Source organism: Stegostoma tigrinum, chromosome 6, assembly GCF_030684315.1.
Source record: "Stegostoma tigrinum isolate sSteTig4 chromosome 6, sSteTig4.hap1, whole genome shotgun sequence".
NCBI lineage: Eukaryota > Metazoa > Chordata > Chondrichthyes > Orectolobiformes > Stegostomatidae > Stegostoma > Stegostoma tigrinum.
The window spans coordinates 61,743,246-61,770,877 of record NC_081359.1 but is presented as its reverse complement, the minus strand read 5'-3'; the positions used below and the strand labels follow the sequence as shown (position 1 = coordinate 61,770,877).

General features: G+C 41.0%; 1 protein-coding gene across 2 annotated transcripts in view; it reads right to left on the bottom strand.

Annotated features, from left to right (window-relative positions):
• LOC125453713 (transmembrane protein 182) overlaps positions 1 to 27,632 on the bottom strand; it is a 43,838-nt gene that overhangs the window by 6,321 nt on the left and 9,885 nt on the right. For both annotated transcript variants that reach the window (XM_048533622.1, XM_059646602.1), the window contains exons 2-4: positions 26,364 to 26,484; positions 17,028 to 17,126; positions 12,266 to 12,403 (exon numbers count right to left, since the gene is read on the bottom strand). In XM_048533622.1, coding sequence (XP_048389579.1) covers positions 12,266 to 12,403; positions 17,028 to 17,126; positions 26,364 to 26,484 — 358 coding nt within the window. The remainder of the gene's footprint in view (positions 1 to 12,265; positions 12,404 to 17,027; positions 17,127 to 26,363; positions 26,485 to 27,632) is intronic.

Below are 27,632 nucleotides of genomic sequence, written 5' to 3'. Positions count from 1 at the left end.
CGTCCAAGTCATTTATAAAGATCACAAAAAGCAAAGGTCCCAAAAAAGATCCCTGCAGAACACCACTGGTCACTGAGCTCCAGGCTAAATACTTTCCTTCTACTACCACCCTCTGTCTTCTATTGGATAGCCAGTTTTGTATCCAGACAGCCAAATTTCCCTGAATCCCATGACTGCTTACTTTCTGAATGAGCCTACCATGGGGAACCTTATCAAATGCCTTGCTAAAATCCATATACGCCACACACACACTGCTAGACCTTCATCAATGTGTTCTGTCACATCCTCAAAGAATTCAATAAGGCTTGGGAGGCATGACCTGTCCCTCACAAAGCCACCCTCCAATCATCTGGTATCACTTCAGTGGACGGTGAGGACACAAAGATCATTGCCAAAGGCGCAGTAATCTCTTGCCTTGCTTCCAGCAGAACCTTGGGTATATCCCATCTGGCCCAGGGGACTTATCTATCCTCATGTTTTTCAAAATTGCTAGCATCCTTCTTTCTAACATGAACCTGTTCGAGCATACCAGCCTGTTTCACACTGTCCTCACAAACATCAAGGTCCCTCTCACTGGTGAATACTGAAGCAAACTATTCATTAAAGACCTCCCCTACCTCTGCTGACTCCACACACAAGTTCCTCCATTATCCCTGATCAGCACTAACCTCACTCTAGCCATCCGTTTATTCCTCACAGAAGTATAGAATGCCTTGGGGATTTCCTTAATCCTACCTGCCAAGGCTTTTCCATACCAACTTCTGGCTCTCCTAAGTCCATTTTTCAGTTCCTTCCTGGCTACCCTGTAACCCTCTAGAGCCGTGTCCAATCCTTGCTTTCTCAATTTTAAGTAAGCTTTCATCTTCTCCTGGAGTAGAGCAGGGTGTCTCAGAGGAAACGGTCCTTGCTAAATGCTGACAAGGGAGGGCAATATGTATTTGGTGGTAGCAAGCCACTGGAGGTGGTGGAAATGGCAGCTGTTAATCCTTTGGGTGTGGATGCTGGTGGGATGGAAAGTGAGGACTAGGGGGATCCTACTGGTGTTGTGGCTTCCTGTTGCTTCAACACACCACCATGTTCTCTGGCCAATATCTCTGTCTCCGGCCTGCTACGGTGCTCCAGTGAGGCTCAGCACAAGATGGAAGAACAGGGCCTCATCTTTCACTTGGGGACCCTGCAGCCTTCAGGACTCAATATCAAATTCAATAATTTTAAAACCTGAACATGTTCCTCATCGTCTTTTACTGCCCTCCACACCCCCCCCCCCCCCCCACCCAGCCCTGTCAGGCCCTGTCATAGCACGGGCTGTGTCAGCACAATCAACCCATTTTCACCCACTTATGCTGCCCATTAACATTACTTTCTCCTTGGTATACCATTATCCCATCCCTTTGTCTGCCTAACTGTCTTTCTATCTCTCTCTGGGCTCCATCTCTACCTATTCCCACCCATCCATCATTGGCTTATATACCACCATTTCCTAGTAACCATCAGTTCTGAAGAAGGGTCAATGGACTCAAAACATTAGCTCTGATTTCCATCCACAGATGCTGCCAGACCTGCTGAGCTTCTCCAGCAATTTCTGTTCTTAGTTAAGATTTCGAGCACCCACAGTTCTTTTTTATTTCACTCTGATGTGTTTGACAATAATGCCTTCTCAAGTGTCCTAATCAACCCAATCACACATAAACAATTACTCGAAAATAGAAAGTACCTCCATCCCCATTAATCATGGTAAGTAAAACAAGGTGGCATATAAGGGGAAATGCTGATCTCATTGAGTTAGTTGGCCATTGGGTGAGATAAATTGGGATTTTCAATTTAGGGTTTCGGTCCTTTTGTTATTTTTCTCTTTTTTTTGTGTAATCGAACCAACTGTTCTCAGGCAATTTGGAGAGTAACATCGCTATTTTTAATCCTACACCTAAATTTGTCACATGTATGAGACAGTGGGGAAATACTGGCACAGTGTTAATGTTAGTGGATTATAATTTCTGGAGACCCCAGGCTCTGGGGCCAGGTTTCAAATCCTATATGGCAGCCAATAATCTTTAAATTTAAATATCCAACTTCAAACCAGCTGGCTCATGTGGTGTCACTACCTTGGAACCAGAAATCTCAGGTTCAAGACCCATTTGCTGTAGGTCTAGTAACTTCCCTGAGTAGGTTGATTAAAAAAAATCTACAATATAAATCTAATCCCTAACAACAACAACAACTAAAATATAATTATTAATTGTATAGAAACCTATCTGATTTACCAAAGCTCTTTAGGGAACAAAAACCTGCTGTCCTTCCTGGTCTGGCCAACATGGAATTCCAGGTCCATGGTGATGTGATTGATTCTGAAATGCTCTACCCAACCAATTAGGTCAAGGGCAATTTGAGATTGGTAACAAATGTTGGCCATGCCAGTGATGCCCACATCCCATTAAAGAATTTAATATTCATTGCAGGGGGCTTGTTCTCTGACTGGGAAATTAGTTACAGCCCCACTTTGGCCATTTTTGTGAGCCCTATAGGTTTTAATTTAATTGAGTTGCCTACCTACCATCGGGTTTCCAAGCCTGCAAATGAATTTCCCCACTGCCGCTGACACCACCAGTAACATCCAGAAATCTTGGTGGAGGGAAAATTTTGTGGGAACAGGCCAACAGCTTTGTAACATTAACAATGCCCCCTGAACAGTGACAATTACCGCTGCCAGAACTCTGCAATGCTTAGAGCAGGGATCAGTGCAGCAGACTCAGCAAACAGGGGATTTCAGCAGCTTCCCCAGAGTCTGACAGGGAGACACCAGATCCAGCACCCTGGCTTTATTATCAAGCCTGCTGATAAAGGGAGTGCTACAATAATCTGGTGTGCTGACCTCTACTGGCACTAACTCCCAGTCACTTCCTCTTATCTAAATCATGGTCCGCCACTGAATATCAAGCTGTTACTTACAGGACTGTCATTGACCTCATCTCCTTTGAAGGCCTTCTCACCATGAGCTTCCCATCACACTGTCCCCTAAGCACGCACATCCCACTGCCTTCTTCTTCCCAACGTCCATAAACAGGACTGCCCTGGAAGACCAACCTTTTCAGCCTGTTCACGCCCCACTGAACATACGTCTTCTAATCTTGACTCTATTCCTCCCTACTTCCTCAGTCTCTTCCTATTATTATCACCATTCTTCTAATACTGTACTTTGGTTCGACAATTTCCAGTTTTATCATGCAATCGCTCTACAAATCTATCCCCCATCAGGATGGTCTGAAAACTCTCTGCTTTTTCCTGAAGAGTCCCCATCACCACCATCATCCCTCGCCTGACCAAGCTTGTTCTTGCTTTAAACAATTTCTCTTTTAAGTTTTCTCACTTTCTCTGAGTGAAAAGTGTGGCCATGGGTACCCATATAGGTCCCAGTTATGCCTGTCACTTTGTTGGGAACATGAATATTCCTAGCTCCAGTCCTAGTCTGGGCGCACCCACAACTCTTAGTCCAGTACATTGATGATGTCATCATTGTTACTTCATGTTCTCAACTGTTATTGGAAAATGTAATCAATTTTGTTTCCAATTTCAACCCTTTTTGCACCGTTACCTGGTCTACCTCTGACTCTTTCCATCACTTGCGTGGCTTCTTTATTTCCATTTCTGGGGATAGACTGTCCACCAGTATTCATTACAAACACACTGAGTCCCACAGTTACCTTGACTACACTTCCTCACATCATACATCCTGTAAGGATTCCATTCCATTCTCCCAACTTCTCTGTCTCCAGTACATCCGTCCAACGATGCCACCTTCCACCAGGATGCGTCTGACATATCTCCATTTTGCATCAACTGACGATTTCCCTCAGCGTGATTGGCATGGCCCTCAAAGACATCTGACCCATCTCTTGCACTTCTAATCAGACCTTTTCTCTTTATTCCAGAACATCGATTTGGATTCACTGTATCCTCACTTTCCACCTGACCAGTATCCACATGTAAAGGATCATTCGCTGCCACTTCCTCCAACTCCCACAGGATGCCACCACCAAACACATTTATACCTTTCCTCCCTTGTCAGCCTTCTGTTGGGAATGTTCCCTCCATGATATCATGGTCCACTCCTCCATTTCTCCAAGCACTTCCTTATTCCTGCATGGCACCTGCCCATATAATCGCAGAAGGTGTAGTACTCACTGATTCCATCTCTACCACTCTCACTGTTGAAGGCCCCAAACACAACTTCCACATGAAGCAGATTTTGCCTGTACTTGTTTCAACTTAGTCTACAGTATTTACTGCTCAACAATATGGCCTCCTTTACGTTAGCAAGACCAAATGCAGAATGGGTGATTGCTATGAAAAATATCTTCGTTCCATCCATTGGAATCATCCCAAACTTTCAGTTGATTCCTCCTTTGCAAACATTTCTGTCCTGGGCCTACTACAGTGTTCAAGGAAGCACAACACAAGCAAGACCTCATTTTCTGCTTAGACATTTTACAGCCTCTGGCATTCAATATTGAATACTACAACTTCAGAGCATGACTTCTGTGCCCTGAATTTGTCTTCGCTTCTCCTACCTTCATTCCCTTCTCCTCATTCTCTCTCTCGGTTTGAGCACCCTCACAATCTGTACCACTTGCCTCTCCTCCCACTTTGTCTCGAGCATAACAAAACACTATTTTCCAAAACCTTTCAGTTCTGAAGAAGAAATATGTGAACTTGAAATGTGAACTCTGTCTCTCTCAAGAGTGCCTACATGATTGCCATTAGGCTAGCTTTTAATTCCAATTTTGATTTTTGTTGAGGTCAAAATTCCTTATCTGCCATGATGGACTTGAAACCCATATTCTCAAAACATTGCCTCGAGCTCTGGGTTACCAGTCCAGTAACTGTTCTGATTCTGATTCTCTGCTGCAAAAACAGGTATAAAATCTCTGTTCAATTTATCTGATATTTCTCTGTTTTCTATAATTAATATCCCAGATTCACTCTCCAGAGGACAAGTGTTCACTTTACTTAATCTTTTCATCATTAAATATCTATAGAAACTCTTACAATCTGTTATATTTCTAACTGGCTTTTTCCTGTACCTTGGTTTCTCCTTCCTTATTAATCTTCCAGCCATTCATTGCTGCTCTGTATACTTCAGATCTCCATGCCAAACTTTGCCACCTGATCTAATGCCACTTGGCATCAAAACCCACCTCTGGATTGGAGGAGGTGTAAATTTAATTCCACTTAATGACTGTGAGATCTTTCTTCTTGCAAAATGTCTGAGACTGAAATGAATTTATCCATTGAGTCCACTCAGTATGAAAGACATTCAGCACTGAGACTTAAACTCTTTAATCAAATTTCAATGTTAGTGGCACTATTACACTCAGCTTTTGTCTTTATTGAACTTTAAACTCTGCTGCTGTGTAAGAGATATCAGTTAACTTTAATCAGTTTCCTTCTGGGTCATCTCCATGAGGTTGTTATGGAACTTACTGACTTTTTAATATTCAACTCAATTTCACTTTATTTAAATCTTCATCTCCTACAGCTGCATTAAAAAAAATCTTTGTCCGAGTCACGCTCAAGTAGTTAGTGAATTTTGATCTAAATTAGGCATGGAAACGTGATAATATGTAGCTGGAATGTGGGGCAATTGCTAGTTTTAATTTGGAGTTTGTACTATTATACAAGTTAAAATAAAATTCCATTAGTTTGGTACCATTTAAAATTTGCAAATATTTTCTCTATGAATTTTGAAGTTGTAAAATCTGATAGTTGAAATGTGATAAGCAAGGTTTCAAAGAAGAAGGGAGACAACAAACAACAATGTCTTGAGTCGTTAGTTGTGCTTTGTCAAAATAGGTGCAAAAAAAATCCCACTCCCATAATTGACACTATTTCCAACAATGGGGTATGGTGGTAGGTCAGACAGTACTGGAGAAGAGACAAACCAGACTCAAAACATTAACTCTGTTTCTTTCTCCACAGATACTGATATACTGATATACCTGTTGACTTTCTCCAGCATTCTCTGTGGTTTTCTGAGATGACCAGCATCAGCAGTATTTTGCCTATACTCAAGACACTAGTGAACCTCCTCCGCATTCTCTCTGGTGCAATCACAACCCTCCTGTTGTGTGACAACCAGAACTGCACCAGAATTCCAGCTGTGGCCTAACTAACATTATATACAGCTCCATCGTAATTGCTTTGCCCTTGTATTCAATGCCTTGACTAATAGAACTGTAGAGTCATACAGCATGGAAACAGACCCTTCAGTCCAACTCTTCCATGTTGACCAAGTTACCCAAACTAAACTAGTCCCACTTACCTGTATTTGGCCCATATCTCTCTAAACCTTTCTTATTCTTACATCTGTCCAAATGTCTTCTAAATGTTGTAACTGTACAAGCAACTACCACTTCTGCTGGCAGTTCATTCCCTATATGAACCATCTCTGTGTGAAAAAGTTGCCCCTCAGATCCCTTTTAAATCTTTCTCCTCTCATCTTTAAAACATGCCCTCTAGTTTTGAACTTCCCAACCCGAGGGACAAGATCTTTGCTATTCATCTTATTTATGCAAGGATTGGGGAGGTGGTGGCATAATCACAAGACTATTAACCAAGAGACCCAGTAAAGGTTCTGGGGGCCAGGTTTCAAATCCCACCAGGGCAGACGGTGGAATTAAAACCAATAAAAATCAGTAACTAAGATCCTAACGATGACTGCGTCGTTAATTACCATGAAAAGGTAAGGGTCATTAATGTCCTTTAAGGAAGGAAACTGCCATCTTTAACTGACTGGCCTACATGTGACTCCAGGCACATAGCAATGTGGTGAACCTTTAGCTACCCTCTCAGCAATTAGGGATAGGCAATAAATGCTAACCCAGCCAGTGATGCCCACATCTCATGAATGATTTTAAAAAAACATCCATATGCCTTTTAACCACCTTATCTATATGGCCAGCTGCCTTCAAGGATCTATGGACATGGATGTCCATACCAATGTCTTCCAGATCCTTTGACACATACTCTTTCCCTGGTTATTCTCTTGATCATAATGTACTTATTAAATTAACTTGAATTTTTCTTAGTGTTGCACTCCATGTCCCTTCTTCACTCTCCTAATTTTTTTTTAAGTAATACTTGCACTTTCTATAGTCCACTAGGGCATCCATTGTTTGAGCTCCCAGTATCTGCAATAAGCTTCCTTGTTTCCTTATTCATTCCTGTAAGTCCCTTGACATCCAGGGTACTCTTGACTTGTTGACTCACCCTTCACTTTTTTGGGAACATGTTGGTGATGCACTTTCACCATTAATCTTTCAGATGACCACCAATGCTTTGATGTGTAGTTTTAGAATCTTTGTTCTTATCCATAATTACCTTAAAACTAACCGAATGATTGTCTCTATTGATTTAATGGTCCTAAAATTAGATCCAACACTGCCCACTCTCTTGTAGGGCTTTCTTTGTGCTGGTTTAAAAAGCTGAGCCCCTCCAAGCCTGACATTTAGTCGATCCTAGTTAATATTGAGTAAATTCAAATCCCCTGCTATTACTGTCCTATTATTTTACACTTCTATGAGATTTGTTTACATATCTGTCTGTGCATCCACATTGCCTTACTTAGTCTAGAGAAACAATTCAGTTTGGCCCTGCAAGGCTCGCCACAATATGACACAGCTCAGGGCCTTAAAGCGAGACAGTGAAGAAGCGAGCCCTTCAGATACAACATCTGAGGAGGAGAACGATAACAAATATTGAGGAAGAGCTGACACCGACGAAGATGGCACAGTGGAAGACCACCCGAGGTGGAGGCTCAAGAAACCATGACAGATTCTTTATAGGACGGAGTCATTGCTAGAAGCGTATTAATTCAGAGCAAAATTTCTAGGCTCTTAAAAAGTCTAGCGAATTTTGAGAAGATTTGTAGCTCAGGTTGAGGTTCTGGATGTAAGTTTACTCGCTGATACTAGCATCCTTAGTATCTATCACTATTACTAGCATCCTTACATACAGATGAGGAAGGACATCACTTTGATTGGGACAACACATCCATCCTAGGACAAGCCAAACAGAGACATGCATGAGAATTCCTAGAAGCATGGCATTCCAACCGTAAGTCCATCAACAAACACATTGATTTGGAGCCCATCTACCACCATCTGAGAAAAAGAACAGGAAATAACATCGGCAACACAGGAAGTGACATCAACACAGGAAATGCCATCACCAACCCAAGGAAACCTAAACACATAAACAGAAAGTGGGACATAACACCAGCACTTCGCCGAAGGCTCACTGATGATGTTACCTAGAATGGTGATGAAACGTCCGAAAATGAACCTTCCAGCTCAGCGAGCAAGCTTACATCTTAAAAAGTCTACAATTTATATGCAGAGATATATACTGCAGCGCTGTAGTCAGTGTCAAAACAGATTTTTTTCAGGTTTGCTCCCTTCATCAGAACGGGGGAAGGGAAAGAGAGGTTGGAATAGATAGAGGGAGGGGGATGGGGCTGGGGGAAGGTAGACGGGATGGTGACAGGTGGATGAAGGTACGGGGTAGTGGAGATTGGATAGTGGGAAGGGTGGGGTGGATAGGTGGGAAGGAAGTGTACAGGTTGTATCAGATCAAGGAGGCAGAGTTGGGAGGAAGGGTTGGATGTAGGTTGAGGCTGAGGGTGGAGAGCTTTTGTAACTGGCGAATTTTACATTGAGGCCATTGGGCTGTAAGCTCCTGAGGCAGAATGAGGTATTGTTCCTCCAGTTTGCGCGTGGTGTCATTGTGGCACTGGAGGACGCTCAGGATGGATGCCAAGGGCGTGGGAGGGTAAGTTAAATTGTTGGCAACCAGAAGTTTTTGATTATAGTGTACAGTGCACAGATGCTCCGTGAATCAGTCACTGAGTCTGTGCTCGGTCTCACCGATATAGAGGAGACTGTATCGGGAGCAACGGATACTGTTGAAGGACCAGGTTGAAGGATATACGGGTGAACACCCATCAAATTTGGAAAGACGTTTTGGGCCCTTGGATAGAGGTGCGGGGGGAGGTGTAGAGACACGTGTAGCACTTCCTACAATTGCAGGGAAAGGTGCCAGAGTGGTGGGGCTAGTGGGAGTGTGAAGCAGTCAAGGGAGTCGCAGAGAGAGCAGTCCCAATGAAAGGCAGATAGGGGCGGGGAGGGAAATATTTCTTTGGTGGTGGGGTTAGATTGTAGGTAGTGGAAGTGGCAGAGGATGATGCGTTGGATGTGGCGGTTGGTGCCTTGGCATGTGAAGACCAGGGGACCTCTGTCCATACTTTTGTTGGGTGAGGGAGTTTGAGGGCAGAAGTGCAGGAAATGTGAAAGATGCAGTTGAGGGCATTGTGGATCAACAGAGGGGGGATGTTGTAGTCTTTGAAGCTGGAGGACATCTGGGATGTTCGGGAGTGGAACGTTCCATCTTGGGAGCAGATGTGGTGGAGGCGGAGGAATTGGGAGTAAGGGATCGCATTCTTGCAGGAGGGTGGGTGAGAGGAGTTATAGTCCAAATAGCTATGGGAGTCGGTGGGTTCAAAATAGATGTTGGTGCTGAGATGGTTACCGGAGATAGAGATGAGAGGTCCAGGGAGGGGAGGGAGGTATCAGCTTTGGTCCAGGAGAATTTGAGGTTGGGGTGAAAGGTGTTAGTAAAGTTAATGAACTGTGTAAGCTCCTCATGGGAGCTTGAGGCAGCGCTGATACAGTCATCGATGTAGCAGAGGAAGAGGTGGGGGATAGTGCCAGTGTAACTACAGAAGAGGGACTGTTCCATGTATCCAACTAAGAGACAGGCATAGCTTGGACCCTGTGGGCTTCCATAACCACCCTTTTAGTTTGTAGGAAGTGGGATGAGTTAAAGGAAAAGTTGTTGAGGGTAAGGAACAGTTCTGGTAAGGGTGTCGATGGAGATGGACTGGTTGGGCCTGCGGGACAAGAAGTAGCGAAGGCTTTTAGGCCATCTGTTTGGGGGATACAAATGTACAGGGATTGGATGCCCACAGTGAAGTTGAGGTGTTGGGGGCCAGGGAATTGAAATTCTTGGAGGAGGTGGAGGGCGTGGTAGCGTCTTCAACATAGATGGGTTCCACAAAGACGCCACATGCAAACTGGAGGAACAATACCTCATATTCCACCTCGGGAGCCTACAGCCTGTTTGCCTCAACATAACATAGAATTCACCAGTTTCAAAATCTCCCCACACCCGGCCTCATCCCATGTCCAACCCTCCCCCTCGTCCCCACCTCCTTGACCTGACACAACCTGTCCATCTTCTCTCCCACCTACCTCACTGACCAATTGCCACTACCCCCCACCTGTATCCACCTATCACTATCCCACCTACCTTTATCTATTTCCGTGCTTCCTTCCCCATCCCCAATCCTGATGAAGTGGTAAACCTGAAATGTCGACTTTCCTGCTCTTCAGATGCTGCCTGACCTGCTGTGTTCCTCCAGGTTCATGCTGTATTTACACCATGTATATATGTTATTCCCAGTGAGCAGTTTCCATATAATTAACTTTTAATATGGAAGCCACACTTCTTTAGGGAACTGCACATACCTGTTACAAAAGAAGATCAGCAGCATGTTTTACGTCTGTGCCCTAAACATGGCTAAAACCATGACCATCACAACTATTGGTCTGAACATGGTGCACCATGCATCCTACCTTATGCAGCATCTATAGCATTTTGACATGTGGAAAATCCATTTTACACTGTGTATAAATGAAGTGTAGATGACTATCATTGGCGTTGCAGCCACAAAATATACGCCTTTCCCCTTGACTATTTTTTTATTGTATTCATGGTAAAGATTGCAGCAATTTCCACATGAGTACTCCCAGTGGATAAGTCTCCACACTGGGAGCATGCATTTGGGAATACATCTATCGTTACAATGTTTATCATTGATTTTTTTTGTGGTAAAGAAAAGTACCACATTATAAATGTGCTATCATAATTATATAGACAATTCATTTGGTTGGAAATTTATGATTTAATGAGGGCAAACTCATGAACATTGCCATCATTATTCATCCAACAATGACAACAATTTCCTGTAGATTACATATGTGCAGTTAAACACAAATAAACAGTAAACCTACAATTCCCTGTCAGTGACAACACTGAAGTGTCCTCAGAACAGAAATCAGGGAACTAACTAAAATCTCCTTTTAAGCTGTTACAGAGGTAGTAGGTACTGCCGATTTTCTGAAGAAGGGTCCTGACCCAAAACGTCAAACTTTCTTGCTCCTCTGATGCTGCTTGGCCTGCTGTGTTCATCCACCTTCACACTGTGTTATCTCCTTTTAAGCTATTGATTTTACCATATGAACCCTTGAAAAGAGTGACACATTGTTGAATGATGTATCAATGAAGTTCATAATTAATACTAAACAGTTCCACAGTCCCTGAAAAACTAATGTTATCACTGAGGAATGCCAAATTTCTCCTCTACAATTAATTTTTTAAACTATTTAAAAGAATGTTTGTGATATTTCAGTTTCTATATTAACAGCATATGAATGTTCCAATAATTTATTTCACTTTCCCTAAAACTTTATAACTAAAAATGAAATATTTAGTACACTTTACTCTCAACTTTACAAAGTTAGAAAATTTGATCCAATTATTTCCACGAATTATATGTACAAATATAACACATAAACTGTCACACAGTGCATGTGACTAGACTTAAACCAAATACAAGGAACAAAATGCATATCTCTTTTAAGTGCCCATCTTCAAGGCACCTATCCTAAATACTTGCTGGAAAACTCTTTATGGGTCAGGGCCTGCTGTTTCTCTGCAAGGTTTTCACTTGTTCATTTCTGCTCCGAATATCAATTCTCTACTCCCTTTTCCTCTATGTTTGGGAACAGAATACTCTCTACTTTAAGCTAAGTATTGGGAAAGGGGTGATTATAAAGATGGACAGTTCTTCTTTTTAATATACCATAATAAAAGCACCCATTAGTCAAAAGTATCTGTAGATATTTATGAATTAAGATTATATTGTTGTAAAATGATTATGGCACATTTTGCTATCCAAGACCTGATTTAGTCATCGGTCATTAAAATTGCAACAACTCATATAGCTCAAGTTACTGTTAAATTAACTGCTGAACCAGTTAATTTTGAAGCAATCAACTAAATAAACAGTGAATTCATTAGCTGATAATTCATTCTGCTCTATATATTAGGTCGTAAGGTATTGCAAAGTATTCACAAAGAATATCCTACTTACCAGCAGATAGAAATAGTCCCCCTCCTGCTTTGTAGAGCTTATGATTAGGAAATGGAACTGCACAGATGATGATAAAGCCTCCCACTGTGACAGCAATGATACCCAACATCATAAATACTGACCAGAAACCACGGTAAACTGAAAAAACAGACAATACAAGTTAAGTTTAAGGTCAGATTGCAAACATTAAAATGGTATTGTGTCATCTCACAATAGTTTATTGTCTATACAAGGAACAGGGAAGCTACTTCTGATAAGAAGCAAGCTGCAGACTTGATGTTTCCAGAGGAATTGTCAATGTTATGGACAAAAGAATCTAAAGGATCATCAATAATGTCACAACATAGGTTTGGAGGACAGAAAATGCTAGAAGAATTCAACTCTAGGATTCTTCAGTAGCAGAGCTTAGAAGAACAACATTGCACTTGGACTGAAGCCTGGATATCAGAGACAGACGCTGTTGGTTGGAATTGTAGCTTGGTAACAGCCAAGTTGGGTTATGAGGCTTAACTTGTTTACTTAAAGGGTCTTATATGGGTTGCTACATGCAATAAAATTTAAATTATTGTTTCAGTATTTGGTTGTGAGTCTACTTAATAAGAAGCTGAATTAAATGTAGCTTGTGGTCATTTACGCACAACATTATTTTGTCATAAATGTTATAATCTGAAAAACTATGAATTCAATGGCTATTCATATAAATATGGTTGTAGATAGTGTTTAAAATTATTTAATGGGGGAAAGGGATTAAATTGAAGGGATGGTTAAAACATTGAAAGCAATCAAATGATCATGGGTGGAGGGTAACAAGGAGGCAAACAGTAATCAAAGTGTGACATTAAGGTGCAGAAAATACATGCAGAGGTGGGCAAACCAGAGTAAAGTAACAATCGTAATAAGTCAATCTTAAGGCTCATCATCTGAATGCTTACAGCACTTGTAATGAAATAGATTTGCAATGGCAATAATAGAGATGAACAAATATGATGTCTTTTAGAGAGACATCATATGGAGTTTAATGTAAGAAAGTGTGGATCATTCACTCTGGTAAGAAAAATCAAAAGGCAGACTATAATGTAAACAGAGAAGGGCGCCAATAAAGTACAATACAGAGGATCTGGGTGCCTTTGTGCAGAAAACACAAAATGTTAGTATACAGATGCAGCAATTAATTAAGAAGGCAAATGAAACTTTGGCCTTTATTGCTAGAGGGTTGAAGCTTAAAAATACAGAAGTCTTATTAATACAGAGTCCTGGTGAGAACTGTGCACAGTACCTGGAACACTGTGTACAGTTTTGGTCCTAGTATTTAAGAAAGGATGTACTGGCTTTGGAAACAGTTCAAAAGAAATTCACCAGGCTGCTTACTGGGATGAAAGAGTTGAATTAATAAGAGCAGCGGAACAGGTTAGGCCTTTGTTCCTTAGAGTTTACAAGAATAGTGGATGATCTTATTGAAACATACAACATTCCAAGAGACCTTAACAGGATAGATATTGAGAAGGTATTTCACTACTGGGAGGAATCTTATGGAATCATTGAACCTCTACAGTGCTGAAAGAGGTCATTCAGCCCATCAACTATGTACTGCCCTTCCAAATAGCATCCCACTCAGATTCTTACCCTATAACTCCTCAATCTTAGGTAGGTCATGCCTCACAAACCTTATCGAGTTTTTTGAGGATGTGACTAGAAAAGTTGGTGAGGGTCGAGCTGTGGATGTGGTGTATATGGACTTCAGTAAGGCATTTGATAAGGTTCTCCATGGTAGGCTCATTCAGAAGGTCAGGAGAAATGGGATACAGGGGAACTTAGCTGTCTGGATACAGAATTGGCTGGCCAACAGAAGACAGCGAGTGGTAGTAGAAGGAAAATATTCCGCCTGGAAGTCAGTGGTGAGTGGGGTTCCACAGGGCTCTGTCCTTGGGCCTCTACTGTTTGTAATTTTTATTAATGACTTGGATGAGGGGATTGAAGGATGGGTCAGCAAGTTTGCAGACGACACAAAGGTCGGAGGTGTCGTTGACAGTATAGAGGGCTGTTGTAGGCTGCAGCGGGACATTGACAGGATGCAGAGATGGGCTGCGAGGTGGCAGATGGAGTTCAACCTGGATAAATGCGAGGTGATGCATTTTGGAAGGTCGAATTTGAAAGCTGAGTACAGGATTAAGGATAGGGTTCTTGGCAGTGTGGAGGAACAGAGGGATCTTGGTGTGCAGATACATAGATCCCTTAAAATGGCCACCCAAGTGGACAGGGTTGTTAAGAAAGCATATGATGTTTTGGCTTTCATTAACAGGGGGATTGAGTTTAAGAGTCGTGAGATCTTGTTGCAGCTCTATAAAACTTGGTTAGACCGCACTTGGAATACTGCGTCCAGTTCTGGTCGCCCTATTATAGGAAAGATGTGGATGCTTTGGAGAGGGTTCAGAGGAGGTTTACCAGGATGCTGCCTGGACTGGAGGGCTTATCTTATGAAGAGAGGTTGACTGAGCTCGGTCTCTTTTCATTGGAGAAAAGGAGGAGGAGAGGGAACCTAACTGAGGTATACAAGATAATGAGAGGCATAGATAGAGTTGATAGGCAGAGACTATTTCCCAGGGCAGAAATGGCTAGCACGAGGGGTCATACTTTTAAGCTGGTTGGAGGAAAGTATAGAGGGGACGTCAGAGGCGGGTTCTTTACATAGAGAGTTGTGAGAGCATGGAATGCGTTGCCAGCAGCAGTTGTGGAAGCAAGGTCATTGGGGTCATTTAAGAGACTGCTGGACATGCATATGGTCACAGAAATCTGAGGGTGCGTACATGAGGATCAATGGTCGGCACAACATTGTGGGCTGAAGGGCCTGTTCTGTGCTGTACTGTTCTATGTTCTATGTTCTAGGTTCTAATCTTGAACTAGGGGGCATAGAAATTTGAATTCAATTTTAAAAAAACAAGTTAGAAGCTTATCCTAATGGTAGTGGTGTAACCATTTTTGGTTGTCATCAAAGCCCATCTGGTTCACTCATGCCTTTTCGAGAAGGAAATCTACATCTTTACCTTATCTGACCCACATGTAACTCCAATGTGATTAACTCTTAACTGCCCTCTGAGCAAGTAGGGATGAGCACTAAATAATGATCTTGCCAGTAATGCCCACATCCTTTGATCGAATACAAATAACTGTGATTTTAGATAGGAGTGCCTGTGGTCAGCACACAGAATTATGCGCTGTAACAGGATGCAATCTTGCAATGTCAAGGAATGGCACATAGATTCATGCTGATGATCCTTGACATGCTGAATTCATGAAGCGCAGATACTAAAATATCATGGTGGCTCAGAGGTTAGCACTGCTGCCTCACAGTGTCAGGAACCCCAGAGTCTGATTCCCACTTCTGTGTGGAGTTTGCATATTCTCCCCGTGTCTGCTTGGGTTTCCTCCAGGTGCTCCAGTTTCCTCCCAGAGCCCAAAGATGTGCAGGTTAGGTGAATTAGCCATGCTAAATTGCCCTTAGTGTTCAGGGATGTGCAGGCTATACGGATTAGCCATGGGAAATGCAGTGTTAGGGTGGTGGGTCTGGGTGGGATGCTGTTTGGAGGATCAGCGTGGGCTCGATGGATGGAATGGTCTGCTTCCACACTGCAGGGATTCTATGATTTCCTTAAGGAGAGGAAGGGGGATATTTGCAGTCACTCTAAGCTGTTTTTCAGGTATGCATACCTGTTACAGCAGTGTTGAAATAAGACATTGAGGATGTCCATCATTTTCTCAGCTAGAAATGTTATGGAGTTACAAACAACAAATGATACCACAATTTAGGAACATGCCAACTGGGACCATTACCCAAAAGAGAGGGATGATTTTCTACTAAGCAAAAAAAGTAAATCACAAGTTGTGAATACATTACCGACTTATTTCAGATTTATAATTCAGATGACTTCCTTTTTATCCTGAATGAATGGTACTATAGACAGTTGCAAAGGTGGCTTACCACTGAATTAGACATAATTACTTATGGGAACAATGAGCTTTTAAAACAAACCTGCTGAATCTAACCATGCAAAATAATATTAATGCCTGTATTTATACATTTGTGTATGAATAGTTTGAAATATTTCTTGTCAATTTAGATAATTCTGAGCATTAGAATTAAATAATCAGCAGGTCTGTGGCATTTTTTTCTAATAATTTATGTAAACTTATGTAAACAGACAAATTAGAAGCATTTATCAAAATATGTAAGGGTTTGTTATAAAATATTTATTTGTGATCTTGTCTGATATTATTATAAAATTTATTTCTGATTATCCTAGTTTCTAACATACACTTGTTAGCCTTTTGCGAATAACTTTAAATATGAAACCAAAATACATCAAAGACCTGACAGGTCCTGTTAATAAAAGGGCTCCTGTTGATAAAACAATGGCATAACTCATGGTAAATGTACTAACATCCTACAGTGATCTTAAGATTGTAATCTCATTGTACTTTTGGTGACAGAAGTAAACAGGTGCGTTATTCTGTGATAATGGGAACTGCAGATGCTGGAGAATCCAAGATAATAAAATGTGAGGCTGGATGAACACAGCAGGCCCAGCAGCATCTCAGGAGCACAAAAGCTGACGTTTCAGGCCTAGACCCTTCATCAGAGAGCGTTATTCTTATGGTTTATAGCTGCCCAATCCCTGATTCACTTATCATCATTGACAAGTTGCCAATACCCACCAATTAATCAAGAAATTCCTATGATTCAACGTAAGGCCATCTGTTTACTTACTGATAGCTGTCTCATAAGTAGTGGAGTTGTATGAATCCGTTGTCAGAGGGAACGGGAGGAGATAGGCGTGCATACAATATTTCAAAGGAGGTTGGTTAGCTGTGTAATAAAGAAGTAAATAGTGTGAGAAGCATTTGTTAATCATAAAAATCCTCCCAAAAAGCTCAGCAACTACTGTTGGTAAACAGGTCTGCATACTACGATTTGTAGCTATCGAATTAATCTGTCAGAATATAACATAAACTTAATACATTGATCAAATTTCCACAGTATTACTTTAGCAGAGGTTTTAATCTTTTTAAAACTTGCATCATATGAAAAGGTTAAACATTTGTAAAATTATATCCTGAAACATAATTTCAAGGCGTCCTCCTACAAGTGATAAACCAAGAAATTTATTCATTAAAGATTCTTTAATTACGTTTAGCATACATGAAACATATTCAGAGGCTTGCACACTTGTTTGCAAAATAAACAAAAATATATTTTACATGGAGTTTTACAAGTTAAAGTATCTTCCCAGACTCAGCAAATAGATCTACATTATAATCTTATATTAATACTGTTTCTAAACTGTATGACATTAAGAAGTGATTTCCCCATAAACACTATCACAGTATTTTAAACGATAAGCATACCTATTATTGGCTAAGGTAACAAAGTGTGGGGCTGGATGGACACAGCAGGCCAAGCAGCATCTTAGGGGCACAAAAGCTGACATTTTGGGCCTAGAACCTTCATCATTTTTTCTGAAGGGTCTAGGCCCGAAACATCAGCTTTTGTGCTCCTAAGATGCTACTTGGCCTGCTGTGTTCATTCAGCTCCACACTTCGTTATCTTGGATTCTCCAGCATCTGCAGTTCCCATTATCTCTGACCCCTATTATTGGCTACTTGAGTTATATATAGGCCTTACTAACGTTTTAATTTTTTAGCAATTCTGTGCTTCTTGTAGAATGAAGCACAGAAATGGGAGAGAAACTACACACTAGAGCAGTCCCATTGCGTGTCTGCTCGTCCCATCCAAGCAGACAGCTCTGGAAAATGCTGGGAAAAGAATCAGTAAATAAGGAGTAGAAGTAGGAGGAAAAGCCAGCATTCATACTTAAATTAGGCTTCTCCTACTTTGTTTATCAGCCTACTCACTTTTTCATTGGTACTGAACATCAAGGAAAGTCCAGTTACTTATGCTTCAAAAAGCCAAAACCAAAGGATGTAATTACAATACACTCCTTTCTCTTCCTCTTGTTTTGTGCCAAAATAGGAACAGTGAACACCTAATGACAGGGATCAAAGCAGTGCCTCACTTAACTAACAAGGTAAATTTGTGTACTTCTACGCTATGAGATTTCAGGATTGAGATGGAAGAAAGTGCTCTGGTTGATATATACAGCATTGATGAGTGAAAGGAAACCTGCTAACCAGAAGGCCCATGGAACCATGGATTTGGACTTCAGAAAACCCCAAATGTGGCATGCCAGTTTAGGTTAAAGTATCTTTATTGCTATCAATATTCAGCAAATTTTATAAACTCCATGTGAGATCTAATTTTACTGCTATGTTTGGAACTTATATTCCAAAGTAGAGTTAATTAGGTTTTTGGCTTTAGTTCTACACTGGTGATTTTATTGTTTTAAAAAAGTTTCAGAAAGTGATTTGGAAGAGTAAGCTGAAGACAGACTTTCCAAGAAAGCATGTGATTTAAGTAAAATGACCAACAAGCTATCTGGGAAGATAATTGCTGCGATTTCTACTCAATACAACATTTTACAGATACAGTTTATCAGAGGCCACAAGCTGGTTGGCTTCAGAAAACAAAGATTAATTCCTTCAAATGAATAATTTTTCATTTGTGAATGTCTTCAGGCTATTAAAGTTGAAAGGAGGTCTTAAGTTGTTTTATTAGCTTCAAAATTGGCAAAATCAGAGATTATCCTGTCTCTGTGTCTTGGGCATAGATAATAATGGACAGGATAACATCTAGTGAATGTGCAGAGATTTAATGAAAAGAAATTCTGAGAGCTTCATCAGTCTAGTAAAATATTTTACCATGAAGATCGGAGTTAAACCACAATGGAGTTGAGTGTCTGTAAATGATATTGCTGGGAAATAATGTTGAATCTTCTATTTTCATTGATTAGGATAGGATCTTTCTAATTTTCTTTCATGACTAACAAATGTTTGTTCTTTTGTTAAAATTACATTAACAGCCTTGTGTGGATGTATTCAATGACTGGCTACCATTGCAAACAAAGTGCAAATTTAAAACAGATGCTTTACCAAGCCAGATCTCATCTTGGAATCTGACTTGCCCAATTTTAGTAGCTCTCTCACATGGATTTAAAATAGTCAAAACTCCAACAATACTGACAAGCCACTCATTAAAACCCTTCATAGCCAATGCCACTTGCCAAAAATTCAAACACTAAAATAAATTATTCGTAAATTTATATGATCACACATCATCATCATGCTGCTTCAATTCCATGAACTCTAAATTTACTCACAAGTTATACTTGATCAGATGCCTTTTGGTGGTCATATACATTACATCAACAACATTAGCCCTATCTACACTCTGTTACATCACCAAAATAAAATCAAGTCTGTTAAACTTGATTTGCTGTTAGTAAATCTACATTGGCTTTTCTAACTTAACCCACACTTAAGTGACTATTAATTTTGTCCTATCATCTCTAAAAGTTTCCTACTATTGAAGATAAGTTGAAAGCTTGTCCTTATGTTTTTAACAAGGATATAAAAGTTGAAATTCCCTAGTCCTCTCACAATACCCTTGTATAAAGGTAAGTTGAAAAACTATGGCCAGTGTCTCTACAAGTTTCACTCACACTTTTCTTCAGTATCCTTCAATGTATTTCATTTAGTTCTGGTGGCTTATCAAAATCAGCTTTGTACGGTCAGCATTTCTAATACCACTGATTTATCAATTTCTACCGCATCAAATGTCTCACCTACCTCCTCAATCAATTAACTTGAGTAGCATTACCTTCGCTGATAAAGTCAGATAAAATTACTGTCTGCAATATTTTTTGAAAATCAAAATCTATCACATCTAGTAGCACTTCTTTCTATAGTCAGCTAGTTCCACTCTCAAAATATATAAATGATTGGTCAAACATAATTTCTCCTAACTAAAATCTTGTCACCTATGCCTAGCCTTATTGTCATTCTGGATGTGAGTTTGCTCGCTGAGCTGGAAGGTTAGTTTTCAGACGTTTCATCACCATTCTAGGTAACATCATCAGGGAGCCTCCGATGAAGCGCTGGTGTTATGTCCCGCTTTCTATTTATCTGTTTAGGGTTCCTTGGGTTGGTGATGTCATTTCCTGCATTGGTGATGTCATTTCCTGTTCTTTTTCTCAGAGGATGGTAGATTGGCTCCAAATCAATGTGTTTGTTGATGGTGTTCCGGTTGGAATGCCATGCTTCTACGAATTCTTGTGAGTGTGTCTCTGTTTGGCTTGTCCTAGGATGGATGTGTTGTCCCAATCAAAGTGGTGTCCTTCCTCATCCGTATGTAAGGATACGAGTGATAGTGGGTCACGTCGTTTTGTGGCTAGTTGATGTTCATATCTACCATCCTCTGAGAAAAAGAACAGGAAATGACATCACCAATGCGGGAAATGACATCACCAACCCATGGAATCCTAAACAGATCAATAGAAAGCGGAACATAACACCAGCACTTCATCGGAGGCTCACTGATGATGTTACCTAGAATGGTGATGAAAAGTCTGAAAACTAACCTTCCAGCTCAGCGAGCAAACTCATCCAGAACCTCAACCTGAGCTACAAATCTTCTCAAAACTCGCTTACTATCATTTTCTAAATGCCCAGTTGCCATGTCCTCACTAAAGGCCTTAGAATTTTCTCTACACCTAATGTAAAGCTAACCAGTCTGTTAACATTAGTTTCAACCAAAAGACCAAATGACATAGGAGCAGAAGTAGGTCATTCAGTCAATTGAGACTGCTCCACCATTCAAAGAAATCATGGGTGATCTGATAATCCTTAAATCCAGGGAGCTGCTAAACCTGCTGAGTTTCTCCAGCAATTTCAATTTCTGTTCCAAATATTCTCTACCCTCTGAGAAAAGAAGTTCTTCCTCATTTCTGTCTAAAATGTGCGCCCCCTGATTATGCTTTACGGTCTGCACTTCTCCGACAAGGCAAAAAAACTTATGTTAACTCCTCGGTCAAGTTCCCTAAGAATCTAATATGTTTCAGATTACCAGTGAGTGCAGACTCGACTTATTCAACCCCTTCTCATAAGACAGTCCCTCTATATCTGGGTATCAGCCACATGAAACTTCTTTGAACTGTCTCCAGTCCCAAAACACTTCACAGTATTACGTTGTGTCTAACTAGTGTCTTGTATTGTTTTGGCAAGACTTCCCTACCTGTCTATTCCATTCCCTCTGAAATAAATATCAACATTCCATTTGCCTTCCCTATTATCTGCACATAAGATTTTTATCTGGGATGAAGACTTCCAAATCCTTCTGTTCTATAGCTTTCTGTAGTATTTCTCTGATTAAATAAGATTTAGCCAGTCTATTGTTCCTAACAAAGTACATAACCCTCATATTTCCCCAAATCATACTTCAGCTGCCAGGTTTTTGCCCAGTTGCTTAATATGTCTATATCTCTCTGCACACCTGTTGCATCATCCTCACCACTTGCCTTGCCACCAATTTTTGTGCCATCTGCAAATGTGGCTACAGCACATTTACTTCCCTTATCCAAATTATCTATGTATTACAAATAAATGTGGCCCCAGCACTGATCCCTGCGGCAATCCACTAGTACAGACTGCCATTCTCAGAACCAACACCATCCCCAACTATCAAATCCCAACTCCTTGTCTTCCATTAGTTAATCAATCCTCTTTTCATGCTGATAAAGTACTTCCAACACCACAGGCTTTTACCTTATTTTTAATAACTTTACATGTAGGACCTTTTCAAATACCTCAAAATTCGAATATATTACAGTCACCTGTTCCCTTTATCAACCTGCTTGTTATCTCTTTAAAGAATTCTCATATACTTTTAGGTATAATTTCCCCTTCAAAAGCCATGCTGACTCTGCTTGACTGTAGGGTCATAAATTATACAGGACAGAAACAAATCCTTCAGTCCAACTCATCCAGGCCAACCAGATATCCAAAACTGCTCCCAGTTAGCATATACCAGCATTTGGACCATATTCCCTTAAACTTTCCTATTCACATACCCATCAGATGTCTTTTAAATGTCATAATTGTACCCACCTTCACCACTTCCTATGGCTGCTTGTTCCAAATACACTCCACCATGGCTTAAACCTATGTCCTCTAGTTTTGGACTCCCTCACTCAGGGAAAAAGACCTTGGCCATTCACCCTATCCATGCCTCTCATGATTTTCAAAACCTCTATAAGGTCACCCCTCAGTCTCCAAAGCTCCAGAGAAAATAGCCTCAGCCTATTCAGTCTTTCCCATAGTTCAAACCATCCAATCCAGGCAACATCTTGAATCCCCTCAAGTGTAACAACATCCTTCCTATAGTAAGGAGACCAGAATTGAATGCAGCATTCTGAAAATGGCCTAATCAGTTGCAATATGACATCCCAACACCTACGCTCAATGCTTTGAGTAATGAAGGCAAGCATACCAAATACTTTTTTTTAACCAACTTGTCTACCTGTGAGTCCACCTTCAAGGAACTATTCACCTGCACCCCATGGACTCTCTGTTTAACGACACTCCCCAGGGCCCCACCATTAACTGTTTAAGTTCTGCCCTAATTTGCCTTGCCACTTAGTTGATTGAATTTTTGAACAAGTGACAAAGAAGATTGATGAAAACAGAGCAGTAGACATTGTCTATAGCAAGGTTTCAAGAAGGTTCTGCAATAATAGACTAGTTAATAAAATTAGGTCATATGGAATCCAGGGGAGCTATTCAATTCGATACAAAACTGGCTTGAAGGTAAAAGACAGAAGGTGGTTAGTGCTTTTCCAATCTGGAGGCCTGTGACCAAGGCAAATTAGGAAGATGAGTATCTCAATCCACGTGGACAAGGAAAACCACCACTTTGACTGGGACAACACCAATATCCTGGGACAGACTAGGCAGAAACAAACACGAGAATTCCTGGAAGCATGGCACTCCACGAAGAGGCTATTAATAAACACATTGAACTCAACATCAGCATAAACATTCCACCCTGAAGGAAACCCGGAAGTGAGGCAATCCATCTCAATGGACCCCAGAGTTTAAAAAGCAGGTGGGAAAACACACCGAAGCTTCATGGGAGGCTGCACTGAGGATGTTACCAAGCATGGTAACGAAACGTCTGAAAAACAAGAAACCAGCTTGGCGAGCCAACCAACTTCCACAACCTCAACCCCCACAACCCGAGCTACAAATCCACTCCAAAACCTTATTAAACACAGATGCAAAATGCTCATTTAGGATCTCACCCATCTCCTGTGGTTCTGCATATAGACAGCCTTGTTGATCTATAAGGGACCATCTTCTCTCCCTAGTTACTTTTCTGCACCTAATGTATTTGTAGAGTCACTTTTGATTCTCCTTAACCCTATTTGCCCAAGGTATCTCATGTCCCCTTTTTGCCTCCCTGATTTCCCTCTTAAGTATTCTGCTACTGTCCTTATCATCATCCAGGGATTCACTTAATCCAGTTGTCTATAGGTCCCTGGTGCGGTGAGGCAACAGTGCTAACCACTGAGTCACTGTGCTGTCTTACGTTAAGCTAACTATCCTTTAGGTTACCTGTTTTTGTCTCCTTCACGTTTTAAATAAAGTTATTAAATGACAGGGTCTGTGGTGTGGGGGTGGATAAAGGGCATGGAAGGAGGCGTCCAGTTTCTAAAATTATTAAACTCGATATTGAGTCTGAAAGGCTGCAGGATCCCCAGGTGGAAATGGATGCCATTCTTTCAGCTTGCACTGGACCCTGCTGCAGTGCTGCCATAGGTCCAGGACAGTGATACTGGCCAGGGAACACAGTGATGCACTGAAATGGCATGCTACCGGAAGCTTGGATTCATTTTTGCCAGGCTGAAGACAGGTGTTCAGCAAAGCAGACACCCAGTCTATGTGTCATCTGTGTAGAGGAGACCACATTACAAGCATATTGGATACAGTAGACTAGTTTGAATGAAGTGCAGGTATATTGCTGCTTCACCTGGAGGGTGTGGCTGGAGCCTTGGATAGTGAAGAGAGGGCGTGTAAATGGGCAGGCGTTGCACCTTCTGCGATTGCTTGGAAAGGTGCCACAGGGACGTGAGGATGTGTTGGGAGTGGAGGAGGAGTGGACTAAAGGGAATGGTCCCTGTGAAATGCTGACAAGGGAGGGGAGGGGATTGTGTATCTGGTGGAGGCATCCTGTTGGACGTGGCGAAAATGGCAGCTAATGATCCTTTGGATGCGGATTCCGACGAGGGGGAAAATGAGGACCTGGGGAACCTTATCAATGTTGTGAGGGAGAAGTGAAGGGGGGAGGGCAGAAGTGCAGGAGATGGAACAGACATGGCAGAGGGCCTTGTTAACAATGGTGGTGGGGAATTTTTGATCAAGGAAAAGGAGGACCCTTCCCGAGGCACCCCTGCAGCTTTTGGCATCATCAGAACAGAAGTGATGAAGATGGAGAAACTCAGAGAATGGAAGAGACTCTTTAAAGGAAACAGGGTGTGAGGATGTATAGTTCGAGTAACTGTAGGAGTCAGTGGGTTTGTAGTGAATATCAGCTGCCAATCCATTTCGCAGAAGTGAATACAGAAATGTCAAGGAAGGAAAGGGAGAGGTCAGAAATGGGACAGGCGAAGTTGTGAACAGGTGGAAATTAGAAACGAAATTGTTTAATTTTACCAATTCCGGACAAGAGAGGGAAGCAGCATCAATGGTGTCATTGATATACTGGCGAAAGAGTTGTAGGGAGGGACCCAAGTAGGATTGAAACAAGGAATGTTCCACATACCCTAAAAACAGTCATAAATGGGGCCAATGCAAGTACATATAGTCACACTTTTGATCTGAAGAAATTGACCGAAGTTAAAGAAGTTGTTTAGTGTGAGGACAAGCTTGGCCAGTGGAGGATGGAGGTGGATAGCTTGATCCCTGGTTGGGTCCATACATATTATTCTAGGAAAGTGTCCTAAATACATTCTGTGAATTCTTCCTCATGGCTACCTCTGCCAATCTGACTAACCCAATCCACATGAAGCTCATGATTAAGTAATTTAATTAATTAATCCATGGTTAATATATTCACTTTGTTACATGCCCTCATTATCTCCTGATTTATTCTCTGTCCTATATTTTACTGCTATTGGGCAGCTTAAAACTATTCTTAATAGTGATTTCTTTCCTTTTTCAGTTCCTACCTACACACATATGGATTCTCATCTTTCAAGGCAAGATACTGTCTTGCTATTGCATTTCTTCCATGTCAGAAGTGTTAGCAAAGAACCCTTTCCTTCCTTATCATCTTTTGGAAAATTCTTGTATCCCTGAGTATTTAGTTCCTGGCTTTGATCTCTTTCCTTAGAATCCCTACAGTGCAGAAACAGGCCCTATGACCCAACAGTCCACACTGACCCTCACAGCATCCTACCCAGTCCCAGCTCCCTACGACCCACCTAAACTACACGTCCCTGAACACTATGGGCAATTTAGCATGGCCAATCCACCTAACCTGCGCATCTTTGGACTGTGGGAGGAAACTGGAGCACCCAGAGGAAACCCACACAGATAAAAGGAGAACGTGCAAACTCCACACAGACGGTTGCCTGAGGGTGGAATTGAACCCAGGTCCCTGGCGCTGTGAGGCAGCAATGCTAACCACTGAGCCACCGTGCCACCCCAAATTGTACCAATGTCTCTGAAATGGCTGTAAGATCGTATCCATTAACCTGTATTTCAGCCATAAATTGATTTATTTTGTTCTGCTTACTATGCATATTCAAATAAAAACCTACTAAATTTGCCATTTAACCATTTTTTTCTCCTTTTGATTTGACTTTCTGCTTTCTTTTCACATTCGTATAAACTGTATTGTTTATGAAATAAACTGAAATTATAACTGAAATTGTTCTACCCCGAATGTGGTTATGTCAGATGGTTGCCGTGTAACATAGCCATGTTCACTTACATTGTAAGCCTATATTTCCCCTTTCCCAAACCCTCCATTCCTCTATTTAGTTTAAAGCACTCTCCACCACCCCGATTATTCAAAAGTGTTGGAAGTTTTCCACCTGAAACTATTGTTAGTTTTTCCTAATTTCTAAAGTGAAAAGATAATCTTACTCACTGAACCAGAACTTCCAAATGTTGTCATCGACCACAGCTTCATTGAACCAACATCTCCAGAAGAAGCCCTCATGGTGAAAAATGGCACCAGCTCTATGGGAAGGCACAATGATATCTCCCTTCTAAACATGAAAGGAAACACTTCATTATTTCATCACTTGCAGTATTGCAATACAATAAAACTTATAGCTTGTAATGCCATCACTATTGTTTTAAAGTTTTACGCTGTTGAATTTCTTTTGATGGTCCCATTAAGTTCCCTGATCACAAAAAGCTGCCAAAATGAGTTTTAGCATGATAAGCTTTTCTCAAATACACATCTGCACCACTTTCTATTGAAATGGAACCTTTCATGAATGTTTTTAAATCAAATTATATTTGAATTAATGAACTTGTATGAAAACATCTATTACATATTAACTGGTGATCAAAAAATTGCAGTTTAAAATGTATTGTAGACTATTCTATCAACCAGTAACTAAGAAAACACTCACGTATGATGCATTTAACTGTGGGTTTATCATTGATTTCTACATGACCTTTGCTAATCATAGTGCCACCATTATGCCTTATTTCAGGAAGAAACATGCAGAAATCATCACTAGTTCAACTTTGGAGTTTGAGGGAGACAGATGTAAATTATTTGCATACTGGTTTGTATACAGTCTGTTCATATGAATGACATTTACTTATCAAATCAGTAAACAATTACAACTTTTCGGTTATTCATTTGTGGGACCTTTAATGCAGTGAAGCATCCTAAAGCACTTCACAGGAATGATAAACAGACAAACATTTAAAGTTGAACCTGGGCTCATCCTTGACCACTACTTTGCCTTTCCTGGAAAGATTCTATTCCACTTGCGGATTGACCAGAGTTGATGACACATTGTTAGGGAGTTACCATGACAGTCCTTAACACTGGCCATTGAGTTTTATGGCAACAGGTCAAATTTGGGTCAGAAAATGTCTGTGGATTACGACCTACCATTGTACTTCAGCTAATGAAACAATATATTTCCATTATGAAGGCCATTCAGAAGAAGCAATGAGGGTAGCAAAGGCATTCTAGGTATTTTTGGTGGAAAATTTCAATGCCCATCACCAAAAGTAATTCAGTAGTATCACCAGCAACCAAGCTGATTATATTCTGAAAGTCAAAGCCTCATAGATTGACCTATAGTAGGTGATAGTAGGTCAAATTACCCCTTGTAAGCGCATCATTCCATAACAAAATAGATCAAAGTCACCATTGCGTAGTACTTACAGA